The sequence below is a fragment of the Arvicanthis niloticus genome, chromosome 8 (genome assembly GCF_011762505.2).
Source record: "Arvicanthis niloticus isolate mArvNil1 chromosome 8, mArvNil1.pat.X, whole genome shotgun sequence".
NCBI lineage: Eukaryota > Metazoa > Chordata > Mammalia > Rodentia > Muridae > Arvicanthis > Arvicanthis niloticus.
This window is the reverse complement of record NC_047665.1, coordinates 6,315,184-6,332,154: the sequence shown is the minus strand read 5'-3', so window position 1 is coordinate 6,332,154 and position 16,971 is coordinate 6,315,184. Positions and strand designations below refer to the sequence as shown.

At 46.1% G+C, this 16,971-nt stretch overlaps 1 protein-coding gene across 3 annotated transcripts in view; it reads right to left on the bottom strand.

The window, feature by feature from the left end:
• Spock1 (SPARC (osteonectin), cwcv and kazal like domains proteoglycan 1) overlaps nucleotides 1-16,971 on the bottom strand; it is a 475,872-nt gene that overhangs the window by 304,801 nt on the left and 154,100 nt on the right. The window contains exons 1-2 of one of the 3 annotated variants that reach the window (XM_076938923.1): nucleotides 9,281-9,502; nucleotides 7,682-7,916 (exon numbers count right to left, since the gene is read on the bottom strand). The exons of the other annotated variants lie outside the window; for them this stretch is intronic. Of the exons in view, the coding sequence (XP_076795038.1) occupies nucleotides 7,682-7,726 (45 nt within the window). The 5' untranslated portion in view covers nucleotides 7,727-7,916; nucleotides 9,281-9,502. Of the gene's footprint in view, nucleotides 1-7,681; nucleotides 7,917-9,280; nucleotides 9,503-16,971 lie in introns of those variants that run through there. 3 annotated transcript variants of the gene reach the window in all.

Genomic DNA, 16,971 nt, shown 5'->3' with positions numbered 1-16,971 from the left:
CCTGACATTCTTACCTCTGGTCTGGCCATAGTTTGAATAAGAATGCCCCACTTCCATAGGCTCACACATTTGAACGCTTGGTCTTAAGGGAATGGAGCTACTTAACAGGGATTGGAGATGGGACCTTGTTGGAATGGGTGTGGCCTTGATAGAGTGGGTGTGGCCTTCGTCGAGTGGGTGTTGGTAGAGTGGGTGTGGCCTTGGTGGAGTAGGTGTGGCTTTGTTGAAGTAGGTGTGGCCTTGATGGAGTAAGTGTGTCACTGGGGGGGTGGGGCTTTGAAGTTTCAAATCTTCAAGCTAGGCCCAATATCTGTCTCTTCCTGCTGCCTGCTGGTCTGAATGTAGAGCTCTCAGTTACCTCTCCAGCACCATGTCTGCCTCTGTGCCATCACGCTTCCTGCCGCGATGACAGTGGACTAAAACCTGTGAACTGCAAGCCAGCTCCACTTAGATGTTTCCCTTTATAAAAGTTGCCATGGTCATGATACCTTCTCACAGCAATAGACCACTGACTAAGACGGGGCCTCTTGTGGCCCGTTTCCTGTGTTATGTTTTCTCTGCTGCAAACACCTGAAGTAGCAACTGTGCTATCCAGTGACCCTGACCAATATCCAGAAATGAGATGTGTATGCAACCAGTCCACGGAGCACTCAGCAGCTATCAAAGGAATGTGTGTAAATGTGCTGGCATGTAGGGAGAGCCCAGGCTGTGGTACGAGTCTGGAACACAAAGTAATGTTATACTCAGAAAAAGACAGCAGGAGCTGTGGGCGTATACACAATAAACGCCGTGGCTGAAGACATTTGCATATAAGTTTAACTTGTTTATTTTCAATTGATGAGATTATAGATCTTTTAAAAAAATGTCTTTGTGCTTTCCTGAAGAATTTGATTATTCTGAGAAAAGTGAGAATTACTTTTATATTAGAACCAAGAAAACAATTCTACACTGGGGGGGAAAGAGCCAGCTCTTTGGGAAGACATGAGGGACACTTAGTTGGCTGCCATCTGTCCTTTACATCCTCTGACATTTACCAGACTTTCCCATCATGCTCTTGACACAAGGGAAGGAAGCAAGTGCCCATAGGCAGAGGTCGCTGTACATGAGGAGAGTGGAGGACAGAAACGACCAGAACTTCAGGGCATCTGGCCCATGATGCTCCTTGGCCATACTCCCTTGATGTTTCAATGGGCTTAAAGAGCCTTGCATTGAACCTAGCCTTCCTCCACCGCAGCCATTCATGCCAGGCCTCTTCTGGGAGCAAATGCAGCACCCAGGGCTACCCAGCTTACAGTACTCTAACCTAAGAAGATCAACTTTAAGGATGAAAGATTAATTTGGACTCACATCTGTCTACAAATGTAGACATTTATACAAATGTAGATGGGCTGCACTGTGTTTGGGGATGTGTCAGGAGAGAAATATCAAGGTGAAAGGACAGGGGGAAGCTGTTCACCTCAGGACAGCCCAGAAGCAGAGTCCCTGAGGGAGACAGGGACCAGAGAGCAGACATATCCTCTAAAGACATAACCCATTCATGGCCCAAAGAATTGTTCATCCAACCAGCCTACCTCCCAATAACCAGTTGAGCTGTGGAGTCATCAATTAAGAAATCCATCACTGACGAGGTTGGAACCTTCATAACTCAGTCACTTTCAACATCACCACGGCTGAGGACCAAGCCTTAGCATTAGGTCCTTTGGAGACCTTTATACCCAGACTGGAAGCATCTCAGAGCTTCTCCTTGGCCCTTTGCTATTCTTGCCCACGGGCCCACCATTTCCTCTTGAGCAACCCAAGTGTTTTTCAGATGCATGGATGTAGGGATGGCTATAGCCTGACTCTCACTACATGCTAGTATTTGCTTACAATAAACTCAAAAAAGAAAAAAAAAAAACCCTACTGAAACCCTATTTTTCCACCTCAGAACTGAGTGACCTTGGGCATATGACTTATCTTGACTTAGTGGTATGTTCAGACAGTAGACATCACATGCAAATGTCACTACAATTAAGTTAGGAAACTGATGTCACATATAAAGTGTCATGCCCACCAAGGTCCTCAGATACTGGGTCTTCCCACAATCCATTGGTCCTACTATCACAAGAGGGCAAACGACAGATATGCTATGGACATTTTTTTATGAGGTAAGTATTATCCACTGTTCCTGCTCCCACATATGTTGCAAATACGTAGTCAGCAAGAAGCCACCACACGATGCCCACATCTACGCAGGACAACCCCCAAACCAAAAACCTAAACACAGCATAGACTTTGGAGCCTGGTCCTATGTGTAATTGGCTTGTACCATTCATTGGCTGTGTGTCTCAAGCAAGTTACTGGACTAACTCAAGCAAGTCAGTACCATAAAATAAAACTGACATTGCCTTCCTGAAAGGATTCATAGAAAGATTAAGTTGGGGAAAGTGTTTAACACAGCTCCTTGGACAAAAGGATGCTGTAAGTATCTGCCTTCGTTGGGGCTTGTGTTGTGACCAAATCTGAAGAAGGAGGAGGAAGAACAGGAGGAGGAGGAAGGAGAGGAGGAGGAGGAAGGAGAGGAGGAGGAAGAAGGGGTGGGGGAAGCAGCAACAGCAGCACACCTCTCTATTATAATTTTTACTGTCACAGCATAATGGCATCCAGGTGGAAGCATACCACCATTATCTTCACTTAAGAATTCTCCATCATTTGCTGATTTATTAACCATAAGGAGCAATTCCCCAAAGGAGGGTACAGTTAAAATAATTGTTCTGAAGAAGCAGGGTAGACCGGTGGGCTAGAATCATTAATCATGAATACAACATGCATCTGATGCACTGGCTTCTGCAAAGCTTTCTTTGGTAACAGAGGAGAGTTCACACACAAATCTAGAGTCACTTCAGCCTACAGCTCTGGCCAGCAGGGGTAACTGAAATGGCAGTTGGGTGGAGGAGGAGTCCTTGCCATTAGTCACTGCAAAGCAGCCAGAGCCTAATGGGCTTATTAATGAATTAATAACTTAGGAAATATTTAGTGGCTGTTTTCTACTGAATAATGTCCATGAAATACGGCAAAGGTAACCCAGGAAATGAGAGGCTATGATGCTGAACATGAAAAAGAAACTACCTCCCCCACAGGCGAGCGAGACATGCCTTCAAATCCATTTGGCTAGTATTACAAAGTAGCAGGGTCGCTCTGTTCCTAAACGCAGGTACCCTCAGCTGGAAGATCTGCCTGCAGAAACCCTCCTCTCCTCAGAGCAAAGGTCTCACAGGCCAGGCTAGAAATCTATGTTGTTTTCATCTTTAAAAGCACATGCTTCAAAGTGGATACTAATCTCTCAGGCTACCAAACAAGAATCTCTGGTGTTGGCTTAACAAACAGCTAATTCAAGAGGAATGAATTCAAAGTAGCTTCTTTGTTGTCTGCTTGGAAGAGTTGCGATTTTACTACAAGGATATCTCAACACACTGCTTGTGGGGGGTAGGGGGAAGATGAACTAATCATTTTCTGAGCGCCTACTATGTGTGAGTTGCTACCATCAATTTGTGGTGTGAGGATCAGGTAATTCCAGGTTCATGTTTATTCCCATGGTCTATGTTGGTTGCTTAATGGTTAGTTTGAAACTGGGTATATATTAAAAATACTGCTGTCTTAGACTCTTTACAGAAGATTTCATTGCATAGTTACAAGCCTGGGAAAATAGTAAAGCCATCCTCAGCCCCGTTTCTTCATTTGAAACTGTATAGCACGATTCTAAACAATTCCACAATATTTACTCATTGTTTTCTTGACTCTGATCTTCAAATACACACACACACACACACACACACACACACACACACACACACACACAGACTTTCCTCCTTTGGCTTGAGAACTGTAACTATTACCTCAAGTTAGCATGAACATATGAACATATAAAAATGTAAAAAATAATCACCCACTAGCTGAGTTTCCAGAGAGCCGTTGTTAAAAAGTTGAGGTCTGCCTTGCCAGACTTGGTCTGTATTTGCTTTTAAGTCATGAGTGAATACGATCCTTCTGCACCCACTCCCTTGTAGCCTGCTTTTTGTACTTAAGAAACCATGAGCTCTTCCCGTGTCATTCACTATTCTGCAGCATCTCAGGGCTGTCTAGTACCACAGAGTATACCTCTGCCCTCATTTACTTAGCCTGTCTGCATTAATTAGGCTTTACTATCTGACAAAAAGTCTTTCTTTCTATCCCCAAATTGCACCAGCCAGGCAGTTGGGTACTGAAGAGCTACCTGATCATGTCAATTCTTTAGGGCACTTCTCTATAAAGTGATGCTAGACACATCCCATTTCAAAATATGCCTGAAAACCCTCAGGAGCTGGCTCAGTGCTCAAACTTAGCTCCCTCATACTTTTAACCATGGAGAATCCCCTGGAGTAGCGAAACTGCATGAGGCTCCAGGTACCGCGAGAGTCTGTGACTAAGCTTAGGATCTCAGGAGGTCTGGCCCTGGAACACTCAAGAAAACTACAGCCTCCAAACACATCCAGTCTTCATTACCCTACCAGCAACTAAGTAGCAAGATTTGAGTTTTCAAGTTCACCTCCATTTTTCTTAATCTACATCCAGACACAAATTAAAATCTAGACTGCCCCACCACCAAATGATGGTAAACTGGGACTCCAGGCTCTTTACAAAACAACAATCCATCCTTAGGGAGTGCTGTGAGTGGGGTGTGTGGTCAGCTCAGGAGACCAGGGAGGCCTAAAGGCTTCCAGTTTTCTGAGAATAAACACCTTTTCTGTTCCTAATTCCTACCCTCTGTGTCTTGCCCCATTTCCAGTTTGTGAATATCTCACCAAGAGGAGATGCCTCCAGGGAAGGTCTTCTCTGAAAAGCAAATGCCCCTGGCGCACTAATGCCCACTTCTGTGCCTCATGCATCTAAGCTCCATCCAGAGAGGAGAAGAACAGGGCACGCCTACTCTCCTGCCAGCTGCTATCTATCTATTAAACCTGACCAATCTTGGCCTTGCAGCCTCCTAGGTCACCAGGGTCTAAATGCAGAATGGTACCATTATCTTAGGGGACAACAGAGAGTGGTTTATATGCCCTGAACCAAAGTGTACCCCTATCAGCCATTTTCAGTGGCTCCTGAAATTCTCACCAGAAGTCTCCTCCCAGAGCCCATCAGGACAGTGCTTTAATAAGTACGCAGTCGTACACTTCAGACCAACACTGAACTAATCCCTGGTGTGCTGCAACTAGCTACAAGTGAGGTGCACAGATCACCTGCTTAGTGTCAGGAATGAGGTGTGTACATGTAGAAGGGTCAGACTTTGCTGGGAGCAGAGGTCACAGAGAAGGAGCTGAGCAGGCCAGCCCACTGCTGACAGTGCTTGCCTGGACGACTATCTGAAAGCTTGGCACCTGAGACCACCGTCCACGGGAATGCCTCCTACTGCCTCAGGGGGGACCCATAGGAGAGCGCAGCTCTTTCCTCCCTGAAATGACCTGACCCAGGTTGGGAAAGGTAGCTCACCCTATCCATCAATTGGCCAAGAGCCCACCTTCCCTAGCAAAGGCTTCCTATGCATCTCCATGGGTTCCATGGACCAGGGCTTATACAACAGGGTGTGTTCATAAAGAACAGAACAAAAAAGTTCTCAATATGTTCAGATTATTTACTGCATGCCCTGAAGACTACGCATCCTGGGGGAATCAGGCAGCTTCCACAAAAGCTTCCCATAAAGGCAGAAGCAAAGTAGACAGCAGCTCCTCACAGCCTCTAGCTGGTCCCTCCCTGTCCTCTTAGGTGATTCCAAGTCCTGCAGAGCCAGGCTCATTTTTCTTCTTCTCATGTTTCCTGTGCCCAGAACATACCAATAAAACCTGGGCGTAGGTTCTGAAACCAACCTCTGAGGCTTCTCTGTCCAGGGGCTGACATTTTATTCAAAGTCCAACATCCTGAGAGAGCACACAGTGTCTGCTCCATTCTCCCTCCTGAGAGAACATACAGTGTGTCTACTCCATTCCCTCTCCTGAGAGAACACACAGTGTGTCTACTCCATTCCCTCTCCTGAGAAAATACACAGTGTGTCTACTCTATTCCCCATCCTGAGAGAACACATAGTGTGTCTACTCCATTCTCTCTCCTGAGAGAACACACAGTGTGTCTACTCCATTCCCCATCCTGAGAGAACACATAGTGTGTCTACTCCATTCCCTCTCCTGAGAGAACACATAGTGTGTCTGTGTCATTCCCCCTTCTGAGAGAACACACAGTGTGTCTACTCCATTCCCTCTCCTGAGAGAACACACAGTGTGTCTACTCCATTTCCTCACTTAGCTTGCTTCACCCAAGGCAGGCAACCTCACCACTGCTCATCAGTGGGTGAGCACAAAGAGTCATTGGCTTCTTTTCAACACCAGGGTAACCTTGATGTCCCCCACAGTGGTTTCAAGACCTCCAAAATCCAAAGTCACAAACCCCATGCCCTTTGGTCCTAGAGTAACCTGACCAGATTTCCCAGGCCTGGCTTTCAGTGTAGTACACAGTTCAGTCAAAAGAAGACAGGGCTTTAGCATTTGACAAGGCTGCTCTGGAGTCCCTGCTCTGCCAGTGACAAGCTTTCTGAGGTTCATTTTCCTCACCTATACAAAACAGATAATAGAACCAGCCTTGGGGACTTTTTTTTTTTTTAATTAATTAGAAATGTCACAGATAAAACAGCCAGCACAGTGTCAGAAACATGCTCTGTTCTCTAAGAAAATTGGTTAGTATTGCTGGTCACATGTCTGTTGTTTATCCTAGGCTAGGATCTCTAGTGACTGATTTACAGCTGGGCTCTGTCGAAAAGAACAAACAAGATTGTGCCATGTTTAAGAGTCTGTGCCTGGACCATGTTCTTCATTGTCTCTTTGCTCCTCCCCGATTCCCCCTCTGACCCCTCCCCCGGGGCATCTCACCCTACACTCTGCACCAGGTAGTTGCTTCATAAATTCAGCTTCCAGGGCAGGCACAGCCAGCACTGCACCTTTAATTGGCTCTAGTGAGATCAGCACCATTTAAAAGCTCTCTGTCTACCACTGAGAGTAACTGGGTCTAACACCCAGCAGAGATGAGCAGTCCTTGGAAACATTTGAAACATGTCGTATGCACCAAACATGACTACTTCCACAATCTTAGGGCATCCTTCAGACCAAAGCCTTCTCCTGCCGGCATATCCCACCAAATCCCTGGGGCCTTCTCTCTTCTGCATGTGTTGATTTTTGACCTCTGCAGCTCAGACAGGAATGAGGAACGGACAGCTAGAGCTGGGTGCTATGCTAGCGGAGAGCCGTATTATCCCAGCTAAAAAAGTCCGCCTCCTTCCACTCAGAAGCCTTCCAAGAGCCAGCCCTGCACAGAACCAAAGCTGAGCCTCTGTACTCAATGCAATTCATATTCCACTGGACTGTAGCTCCCTCCTCTTATCTCACATCCCAGGAGGCTACGAGCTCCAGGGACCTAACTCTATCTCTGCAGCAGGGGTGTCGAGGTGTATAGAGGATGCATTCAGTAAGTAAACAGGCTACTGGTCCCCGAAGGCTTTCTTCCCAATGCCTCACCTGAGGAAACAGCAAATGGAGAGGCTGGGCATTTCAGCTTCTCCCTGCTCTGCTCTATTAAGGATAGGAGAGACCCGCACACCAAAGCAAACAGCTGGGCTTCTGCTCACCAGTGTCCCGATGGCTGAAGGCTCTTCGTTTGTGATGTCATGCATGTTTTCCCTAGATGGTGAGCTCCCCTAGATTAGGCACAGGGTCCGTCTCTCCACACAAACACACTCCATTCGGCTGCCATGAAGATTTACTGAGTTACCGAGGCTACTTAGCGGCCACTGTTTGTGTCTCAGACTTCCTTATACGTACGAATCTTCCCGAGTGAGCTGCTGAAATGCCGATTGTTACCAGCTGGTAGGTGTGCAAAGAGGCTGAGAGTCAATATTTCTGATGGTCCTAGTGGCCCCAGACTTCTAAGAAAGAGCAGGTCTGGCTGGCTGTGGTCAATCTTCTGTTCTCAGAAAGGAACCTCCTCTCTTCATTCCTGGGTAACTAGTGTTATCATTTCTTCCAGCTATGTCAACTGTCATAGAGATCTAGATGGCATCTGAGTGAGGAAATCCAGAGCAGAACTCCATCTCAAAGAGCCAAGGCTAAAGAACTTTCCAGATTAAACCCTTTATTCTACACTCCAGGCTAACTGCCAGCTTTACACAGTTCCTCACTAACAACCTGGGCCCTGCAGCCGAGGCCCACACAGAAAAAAGCCTGTACTTTCAATCCCTGGAATTTTAAGACCATATCCTAAACTAAACTTTTCCCCCTGCAGGTTTCATCTCCAGATCCTCTGCTTTCTGAATATTTCATTTATGCCCAGGATAGAGTCTTAAATTGCAGGAAACCAGAATTCTGCAGCTCAATTAGCCTAATTTACAACCTGTCGTTTTCTCTCACTTAACAATTAAAATAACACCATTCCTGAGTTCAGTGTGGGCTCCAGGGGCCCAATGGAGAACATGTCTACCTGCTCGGTAGATTCAGAGTCATGTCTTCTAAAAGGAGGGGGGAGTGGGGGTGGGCTACACGGTGTTCTAAGGCTCAGACTTATTCCCAAGCTGATAAGAGCCTTCCATGGCAACAGGGACAGACAGTGAAACACCATCCTCCCCTGGGTCCTTGGGTCCATGGGTCCCACAGCTCCTTCAGTTCACCATTGGCAGAACTGGTTTGCAAGCGTTGGGAAAAGAACAATCTTGTTGTTGTACAAGAATATATGACCAAAGTGAAAGCACCTTCCCAAAGCAATTTTGTTTTGTCAAAGGAGTTTGCCAGTACCCAGTCAGGCTGGGAAGTACACTCAAGCCAAAATGGCCTCTGTCGTTTATACCTGATGCAAGTGACAACTGCTTCTCATCTCATGTGTGAGTTCATGATCTGCCACACTTGGTTGTTCGGCACAAGGGGAAAGGAGGAGGGGAAGGCTCGGAAGCATGGGCCTTTGTAGGCTCCCTACCTTTGATGAAAGAAAGGAAGGGGGGAGGGAGGGAGGGAAGAAAGAGGGAGGGGGGAAGGAAGGAAGAAAGGAAGGAAGGAAGGAAGGAAGGAAGGAAGGAAGGAAGGAAGGAAGAAAGGATAGATAAGTAGATCTCTCATAGAGGTACCCTAGGAGGTGAGCCTCGCCTCGGCTCACCAACCACAGCTCAGCTCTTCCCTCTCTCCCTCCTTCAACTACAGCCAGACAAACACCCAGGACTTTGAAAAGCACGTGGACTCACAACTCATGAAGTTCCTCTGCTCCTAGCTTCTGCCAACCATGAAGTTGTTGGAACCCCCTGTTTCCTTGTCTCCACAACCACACCATGACAGCAAAGAGGACGCTGGTCTCCCCCTCAGCATTACAAGGGGTTCTCCACCTATATTCCTGGTACTCTCGGACAGTGCAAGGCATTGGTAAATGCTGGCTTTAGTAAACCAGCCATGAGTGTGTTTGAGAAGAGGCGGCGGGTGTCTTGGGAAAAGTTAAGGGAGGACTTTGGAAGAACACAAGCCTGTTTGACCGTGTGACTACAGCTAAGCAGAGTCACTCTGCCCTTGCCAACAAAATCTCTGGAAAACATTCTAGTTCAAGGATCAAAGGCTCAGCTCAGCGGGCAGCCTTTGTCACCCTAGGAGTAGAGAAGAGTCTAGCTTCTCCAGAAATTACACATTACTGCAAAGCCACCCCCACTCCCAGTGTGGGATGCACTGAGAGAAAAGAGCTCATTCCCCAGCTACAGTCCACGGGGAACCCGGTCACCACGGACAGCCTTACTTTAATCCCTCAGCTACAACCCGGAACTGTTATTATTCCTCTCTCCATTTTGACTTTTCCTTCTATTTTTGGAAGCTAGTTTTGAGGCTCCCCAGAACCTGCAATAACAAATACTTTTAATTTGACCATTTCAAAAGTCTCATTAATGTTTCAATCGTACAACGCATGTGGGCACCAGTATATGTGCCCAGCACTTGCAAGCCAGGGAAGGTTAATAATCATTTAACGTGGTTGCATATGCTACAAGCTGTCTCACTGTCCCACTGCATTTTCAAAGACTACATAAATATGTAATCTATTCCTCTTCTCCTATCACAACATTCCGCTGGGGCGATTCTGACGAGCTGTGTCCCTGCTGTCTCCGCAATAAAGTGCCATGGGAAGGCTGATGGATAGATACGGCTAGAGAGGAGAGGATTTCTGCAGCCATCCATAAACCTGGCTCATTAAAATTGCTAGCTGCCAACTACCTGAGAGGAAAGGAAAGCTGTCTTTAAATAATAATAATGATGATAAAAGGGGCAGCTCTATTGTCTAGAATGGTCAGCAGAATGCCATTCCCAGGCAGCAGGCCTGAAGGACTGCCTGACAGTGGTGAGGGGCTCGGTCTCTCTTCTCAGCTCTCTCCCACAGGAATCTGACTCAGTGTTCTGAGAGGAGGCAGGAATTTGGTCAAGGTTCTCCCTGCTGCAGGTCTCTGGTGAATAGTGAAGTTAGTGAAGTGGGTAGATTATAGTTCGGCTTCCCAGGTGTATCTGAAGTGGAAACGCAAACAGATTCCAGATGTTTGCAGGAAGTCTCTCCTTGGTAAAATGGGCAGTCAGTTATCACTCGCTGTCTAATCCCTCTTCCTTAACAACTAGGTGTTTGTGAAGAACATACAGACTCTAAATCGTAAGCATCCATGACACAACTCTCAGAGGCTGCCCTTCCACATTTTGCCTGGTTGCTACAAAGTTTTTTTTTTTTTTTTTTTTTTTTTTTTTTTACTACTAAACATGCTGCCAAAGGCAGCAATACCCTATAATGGAGGTTTGCTGATCAATCACAGCTTCCCAGTAGGGAATAAATCTTCATTTATCCACAGGCTTGCCCAGTAGCAGAGAACATTTTGCCGACATCATTTTAGCCAGGGCACACCGTCACGTTAGCCCCCACCATCTGCCAGCTGTTGCAGCTGTGAGCTAAAACCTGTACCAAATCTTCTCACCTTCTCAGCAGTTCACATGTATCCAATTTCTGCCTCAGAGAAAAGAATACACACACACACACACACACACACACACACACCCCCTAAGGCTGTATGTCATGAAGGTTACGGAGCCTGTGTGAGACATCACAGAAACTACCCAGCTGAATTTTAATCTGCTCTCCTGAGAGTAAAACTTCACAGAATGGAGGAAAACTGTTTTTAAAAGAAAATATCTAGTGAAAAAACGGAGAGAACTCAATGACAGACTCTTCTGCCCTTCTGTTGATTTGGGACTAACACTCTTCAGCTACTTTTGAATGAAACACCCATTGATTCCTTAGTCCTTCTAATGTGTAGGAAACGTCAATAACGAGCCAGCTGACAGCGCAGTGTGGAATACTGGGATAGGACACCATGAAGGATCACGAGGTTCCAGTGAGAGCACTGAGTTGGCAGGGCAGGAAGCTCTGCATGGCATCCACCCACAGAAACGCTGACTCAGCAAAGGTACAAGGCCTACGAGGCCTTTATGAGAACTCCAGGAGTCAGTTAAGAATTCCCAGTACCTCAGACAACTCAGAACCAAGAACAAGTACAGCACAAGGAGAGGCAAAGGCACTTCCTACTATGACACCAGCCTCTCTCCCAGACAGAACCACCATGACCAGGAAGAGAGACGGGGCAGGGAATGGTGAGGGAGGGGGCAGGAGGATAGAGCAGGAGCAAGAAGGCAAGAGCAAGAGAGAGCAGAGGGAGCTGAGCAGCCCCTTTTACAGAGTCAGGCACACCTGGCTGTTGCCAGGTAACTGTGGGGCAGAGCTTAGATCAAAACAAAACAAAACAAAAAAACAAAAACAAACAAACAAACAAAAACCTCTAACAATTTCTGTGCTGCCCAACTCAGGCCACTGAAGAGGAACTAGCATACCTTCAACGTCGGGGTACCAGGTACTCCTGTTTGTTTTCTGTTGCTGTGATCAAATGCCTACCAAAAGCAGTGTTGGAGACAGAGGGGTTCCTGTGGCTTCCAGGGCACAGCCTGTCATTGACAGGGGCCAGGGCAGGAGCTGACGGAGCAGAGCTGCCTACTGACCTGCTCACCACAGCTTATTCAGCTTGCTCTCTCATACAACTCATGATTCCTACCCAGGAGTGGCAATCAAGAAAATGCCCCACAGATGTGTCCAGCGAGATGGCATGGTCCCTCAGTTAAGGCTCCTTCTCCCCAAGCATATCTAGGTTTCTATCAAGTTGACCAAAAACTGTGACTACAGAAAGCCAAAATGAGTTTAGCAGTTACAGTGGCCATGGGAGGGCCTGGAGGACCAAGCCAGCAGCCAGCAAGCCTGCTGCAGCTTTGAAAATGTTCTGGACATGTTGCTCCTCTGCTGGGGTAGAGGAGAAGGCAGGAAGGTGGGTACCACGGTCTCCTGGAGACCCTCTGAGCAAGGGATTTTGTCCTGTGAGACTCAGAGCATCGACAGATCCAACAAACCTTGTGCGCGGGGAAAGATCTGGAGAACAACAGAGAATTCAAACATCATGTGTTTGTCAGAAAGCCTGCGGTGCTTCAGATAGGCTACAGAGAGCAAGAGACTACAAACACCCAAAGACCAGTTCAACATAGCTCACTGATCTGGAAAGTGAACTACGTACCCATCGAAAACACCTCCCCAGAAAAGGTTTAAGAAGCCCCCAAGATAGCCAACTGGACCCAGGAGAAGGTCTGATGGAAGCAATGCACAGAGACCAACGAGGCAGCTATTTTTTTTTTTTTTCCAAATGTGCGGGCTCGAAGAGGAAGCTACTGGTCTCATGAAGGAACAGAGAAATGCAATCCGACTGAATTGCCCTAAGCAAAACCTAAGATCTGTTCCTGGAGAGACAGACGTACACGAATTTCCTGGAAAAGAGTTTAAAGGAGCATCATGAATAAGGCCAGAAAACTGAGACAAACAAAACAAGAATAGTAATAGTACTTGGGAAAACCTTAAAGACCGAGAGCATCAGAGTTCCAGAAGGTACTGGAGGAGTTGTGGATTTCTCTGGAGCTGTCCAACTGTGCACAATTACAGAGAGGAAATACCAAGCTGACCCACGGACTGGTCATCTGGAATTCTCCAACCATAGGAGAAAAAGGGAATTAAAAAGAGTAAAGAAAACCTAAGGGATACATGGCATGTGCCCTGTGTGTCTTACAAAAATTATAAAAGAAGAGAACCAATTCTAATGAACCATCACAATCATAATCAAGGCATGAAAAACAAGAAATACATATCCCTAGCTTGAAGAAGCCCAATGTACCCCAACTACCACAAACCCAGAAAACCCAAAGAAATTTAAATTGTGACAAAATATAATTAAATCACCAACATCAGAGAAGGAGTTTCAAAGCAACGAAGAGCAACCTGTTGAGGTAAAAGAGGCCTCTAAGGCTACTTACGAGTGTATTTCTTAGCAAAGTTGGTGGACCAGAGATGGTGGATTCAGAGAACTGAGAGAAAACAACCAGCAAAGAATATATTCCAAAGGTGAAAACGCAATAAAGACTTGTGTAGAGAAAGAAGATGTAGATCACCACAAAGAAAGTAACAGGGCGTCCATCAAGTCGAGAAGACAAGGCTTGAGACAATGGCACAAAGACCATGGTGAAAAGAGACACACACCCTGATGCAGAACCCTGTGGCACTATACAGGAAATCGACTTGCTATTCTGGTGTGAGTTCTACAGTGGAAGTGAAAAGAAAAAGAAAAACACCTACAAAATATTTTAACGGATGCAAAATCAAGAGGATAGAGTTTGTGAAGCTACTAACCAGAATGAAGGGGGAGATAAAGAATAAAATTTGTGTTTATGACTGGAGTTATTGGCTTAAAATGAATTATAATAGATGCAGACCCTTTCACTTTCACATTAGCAGCGTCTACGGTAACGCCCCACTCCCACACAACACATAATGTAACTACTTTCCTAACAGCAGTTATTTTAGGTGTAAAAGGATTAATTATTCAGACACAAGATGGAGTGGCTAAATGGATAAAGGGAAAAATAAAAATAAGAACAAACTATGTTTCATCCCCAGTAATGCAAACTCTCCTCCAAGTGAACTTGTTTTTTAATTGAAAATAGATTCTTCTCTCATACCATACACCCAGGCCACAGTTTCCCCTCCCTCCATTTCTCCCAGCACCCTACCCCATCCCCTCTTCCCCAGGTTCATTCCCCCTCCATTTCCCTTCAGAAAGGAGCAGGCCTCCAAGCAAACACACACACAAAACTGAGATACGATAAGACAAGACAAAAGCTGTTACACTGAGGCTGGACAAAACAACCCAATAGGAGGAAAAGAGTCCCAGGAGCAGGCACAGGAATCAGAGACACGCCTGCGCCCACTGTCAGGGGTCCCACAGAAACACCAAGGTAACAGCCACAACACACACTCAGAGGACCTGGTGCAGACTCATGCAGGCCCTGTGCTTGAGCTTCAGTCTCTGTGAGCCCATGAGAGCCCTGCTTAGTTGGCTCAATGGGCCATGATCTCCTGGTGCCCACCTTCTCTGACTCCTACAATCTTTCCTCCCCCCCATGAGGTTCCCTGAGCTCTTAAGGGAGCTCATTGATCTACTAATGTAGACCTCCAATTTAGACACACTCTCTCCATAATGTCTGGCTGTGGGTTTCTACCCTCACTCTCATCTGCTGGAGAAGGAAATTAGATGATGGCCAGACAAGGCACTGATGGGCAAGGATAAAAGAATACCATTGGGGATTATTTCATTGATACATTTCATTGATATTTTTGAGGGGAGAGCAGTCATCTTTGGTTCTACCTTAAGTTTCTGGGTTATCAAGTCTCTGGTTCTTGGCCATCCAGGCAGTGTTGGGAGAATCCCCTACTGACCATCTTTCGCCTATGCATAACTGAGTATTTAAAGGATTAAAATCATTATAGGAAGTGACGTGCACAGCAGGGAAATGATTATGTAACTTAAAAATTGTCCATCAAAAAGGATACCCATGGTGCACCTTAGCAACCAGCCTCCTCCTCCTCCTCTGGACTCCTATAAACAGAATGTCCCCCAAATATCTGGAGCCCTTGAGCATCTTCCCACCCATGTGATCGGTCGAACCTGGCAGCGTATTCCTTTCCGGACTGCACTATTTCTTTGTCTTTACTTCACAGTCTGTGTGTGCCTTTAATTCAGTTCTTCAAACAAAAGGACCCCAAGCTGGAAACCCCCGACCCAGAACCCAGCCTTCAGTAAGAGCATAGCTGGCACTTCCAGTTTCCTTATAAAGAAGCCAACTGATGGAAAGGCCTGGAATAACAGGATAGTCCATGACGGACTCCGTATGGAGCTGACTCTGGGGCACAGGTATAATGGTGGATATCTAAGTCATGTAAGATGGGAAAATAAGCAGATATAGTTATTGGTAGCTAGTTATGCTCTGCATACAAACAACTGTCAACAAGGACGCCAGGGCCATCTTCAGCTGAATTCAAGGGCCATCTTCAGCTGAATTCTGGGGCCACCCTTAGAAGCATCAGGTGCATGACTCATAAGGACAAGTTCCACCCTGATCAGTGCATCACTGCCAACCACAGAGAAAGCACCAGCTGGCGTAGCCAGAAGCCTGCAATCTGTATAAGAAGTAGACCCACCTTGCTAGCTGCTTCTGAGCACCCAAAGCAGGAGAATGAGCTGACTTTTGAAACACACACACACACACACACACACACACACGCACGCACGCACGCACGCACACGCACACGCACACGCACACGCACACGCACACGCACATGCACACACACACACAATTCAACAAGATGACCGAAAGGTAAAGTTTTATTTAACACAAAGCTATACAGTACAGGTCAGCTGTACTGAATGCTCCTACAATGATGGGTTAGAAAGAAAAAAAAAATTTCAAGCACAAAAAAAAGTCAGCACAGCAGCAGAAATAATACTTTGGGGTGAGCTTGACTAAGGGAGTAACAACATATGTCCACCACTGTGATTGCTAGAGGAAAGAAAAAAATTGGAAGTCATAGAAGTTGTAGACAAAAAAGATTTAGGACTGTTAAAATTGTCTACACTGATCCATGTTCCTCCATCCTAAGGGACAAAGGGTAGAGAGCCAGAAACATCAAGCTGTGTAAGCAAGTCTGACGGCTCAACTCCCCAAACAATGTGAGGGTGTGCCTGCCAGTCCAGCTCCAGACTTTGATATACACACATATTTAAGCACACAGTGTATCTGGAAATATATACAATAAACAGATAAAACTGTTATCACGAGGAGAAAAAGTCAAGAATCAGGGTGGGGGAGAATGTGGGTCCTGTGAGAGTTTGTCAAAATAATTTAGTACTTTGATTAATAAAATATTTTAAAAGAAAATGCGTTAATGATGGAATTATGAAATAATGAAGGTAATGTTTCTTGATTAAACAAAAGCCTACTCACCCAGTACTGTCCTATCTCTCAGTACATTTTTCTATATGTAAAAACACACAAGCCCTCCTCTCTATGACACCCTTCTTGGACCAGAGAAATATCAGCTTTCTGTGATGTCTGATGAGGACAAGGATTCTGCCCCTGTACAGTCAATTCATTGTGCAGTGATGTGGAACGCCTCAAACACACCTGGTCAAGGAAGCCAGGTCTGTACACGGACATTTCTCTCAAAGCACACATGTCTGTATGACTGTATATGTAGTTCCCAAGAGCCCAGTTCTCAGGAGTTGTTCACCAAACCAGAACTACTTCAGCTGCTTGTGATGTAGTATCCAGGAATTGCTTCCATACCCTTCCATCCAAGACAGAGCCCTGCTCAATGTTGTGGACACATCCAGGGGTTTAGAAGAAGTCCCTTCCCCTTTACAGTTCACCTGCACAGTGGACATGGCCCACAGACTCACTGTCCCATGCTTAACTATGCCAGCGAGCACCAAAGTTACGG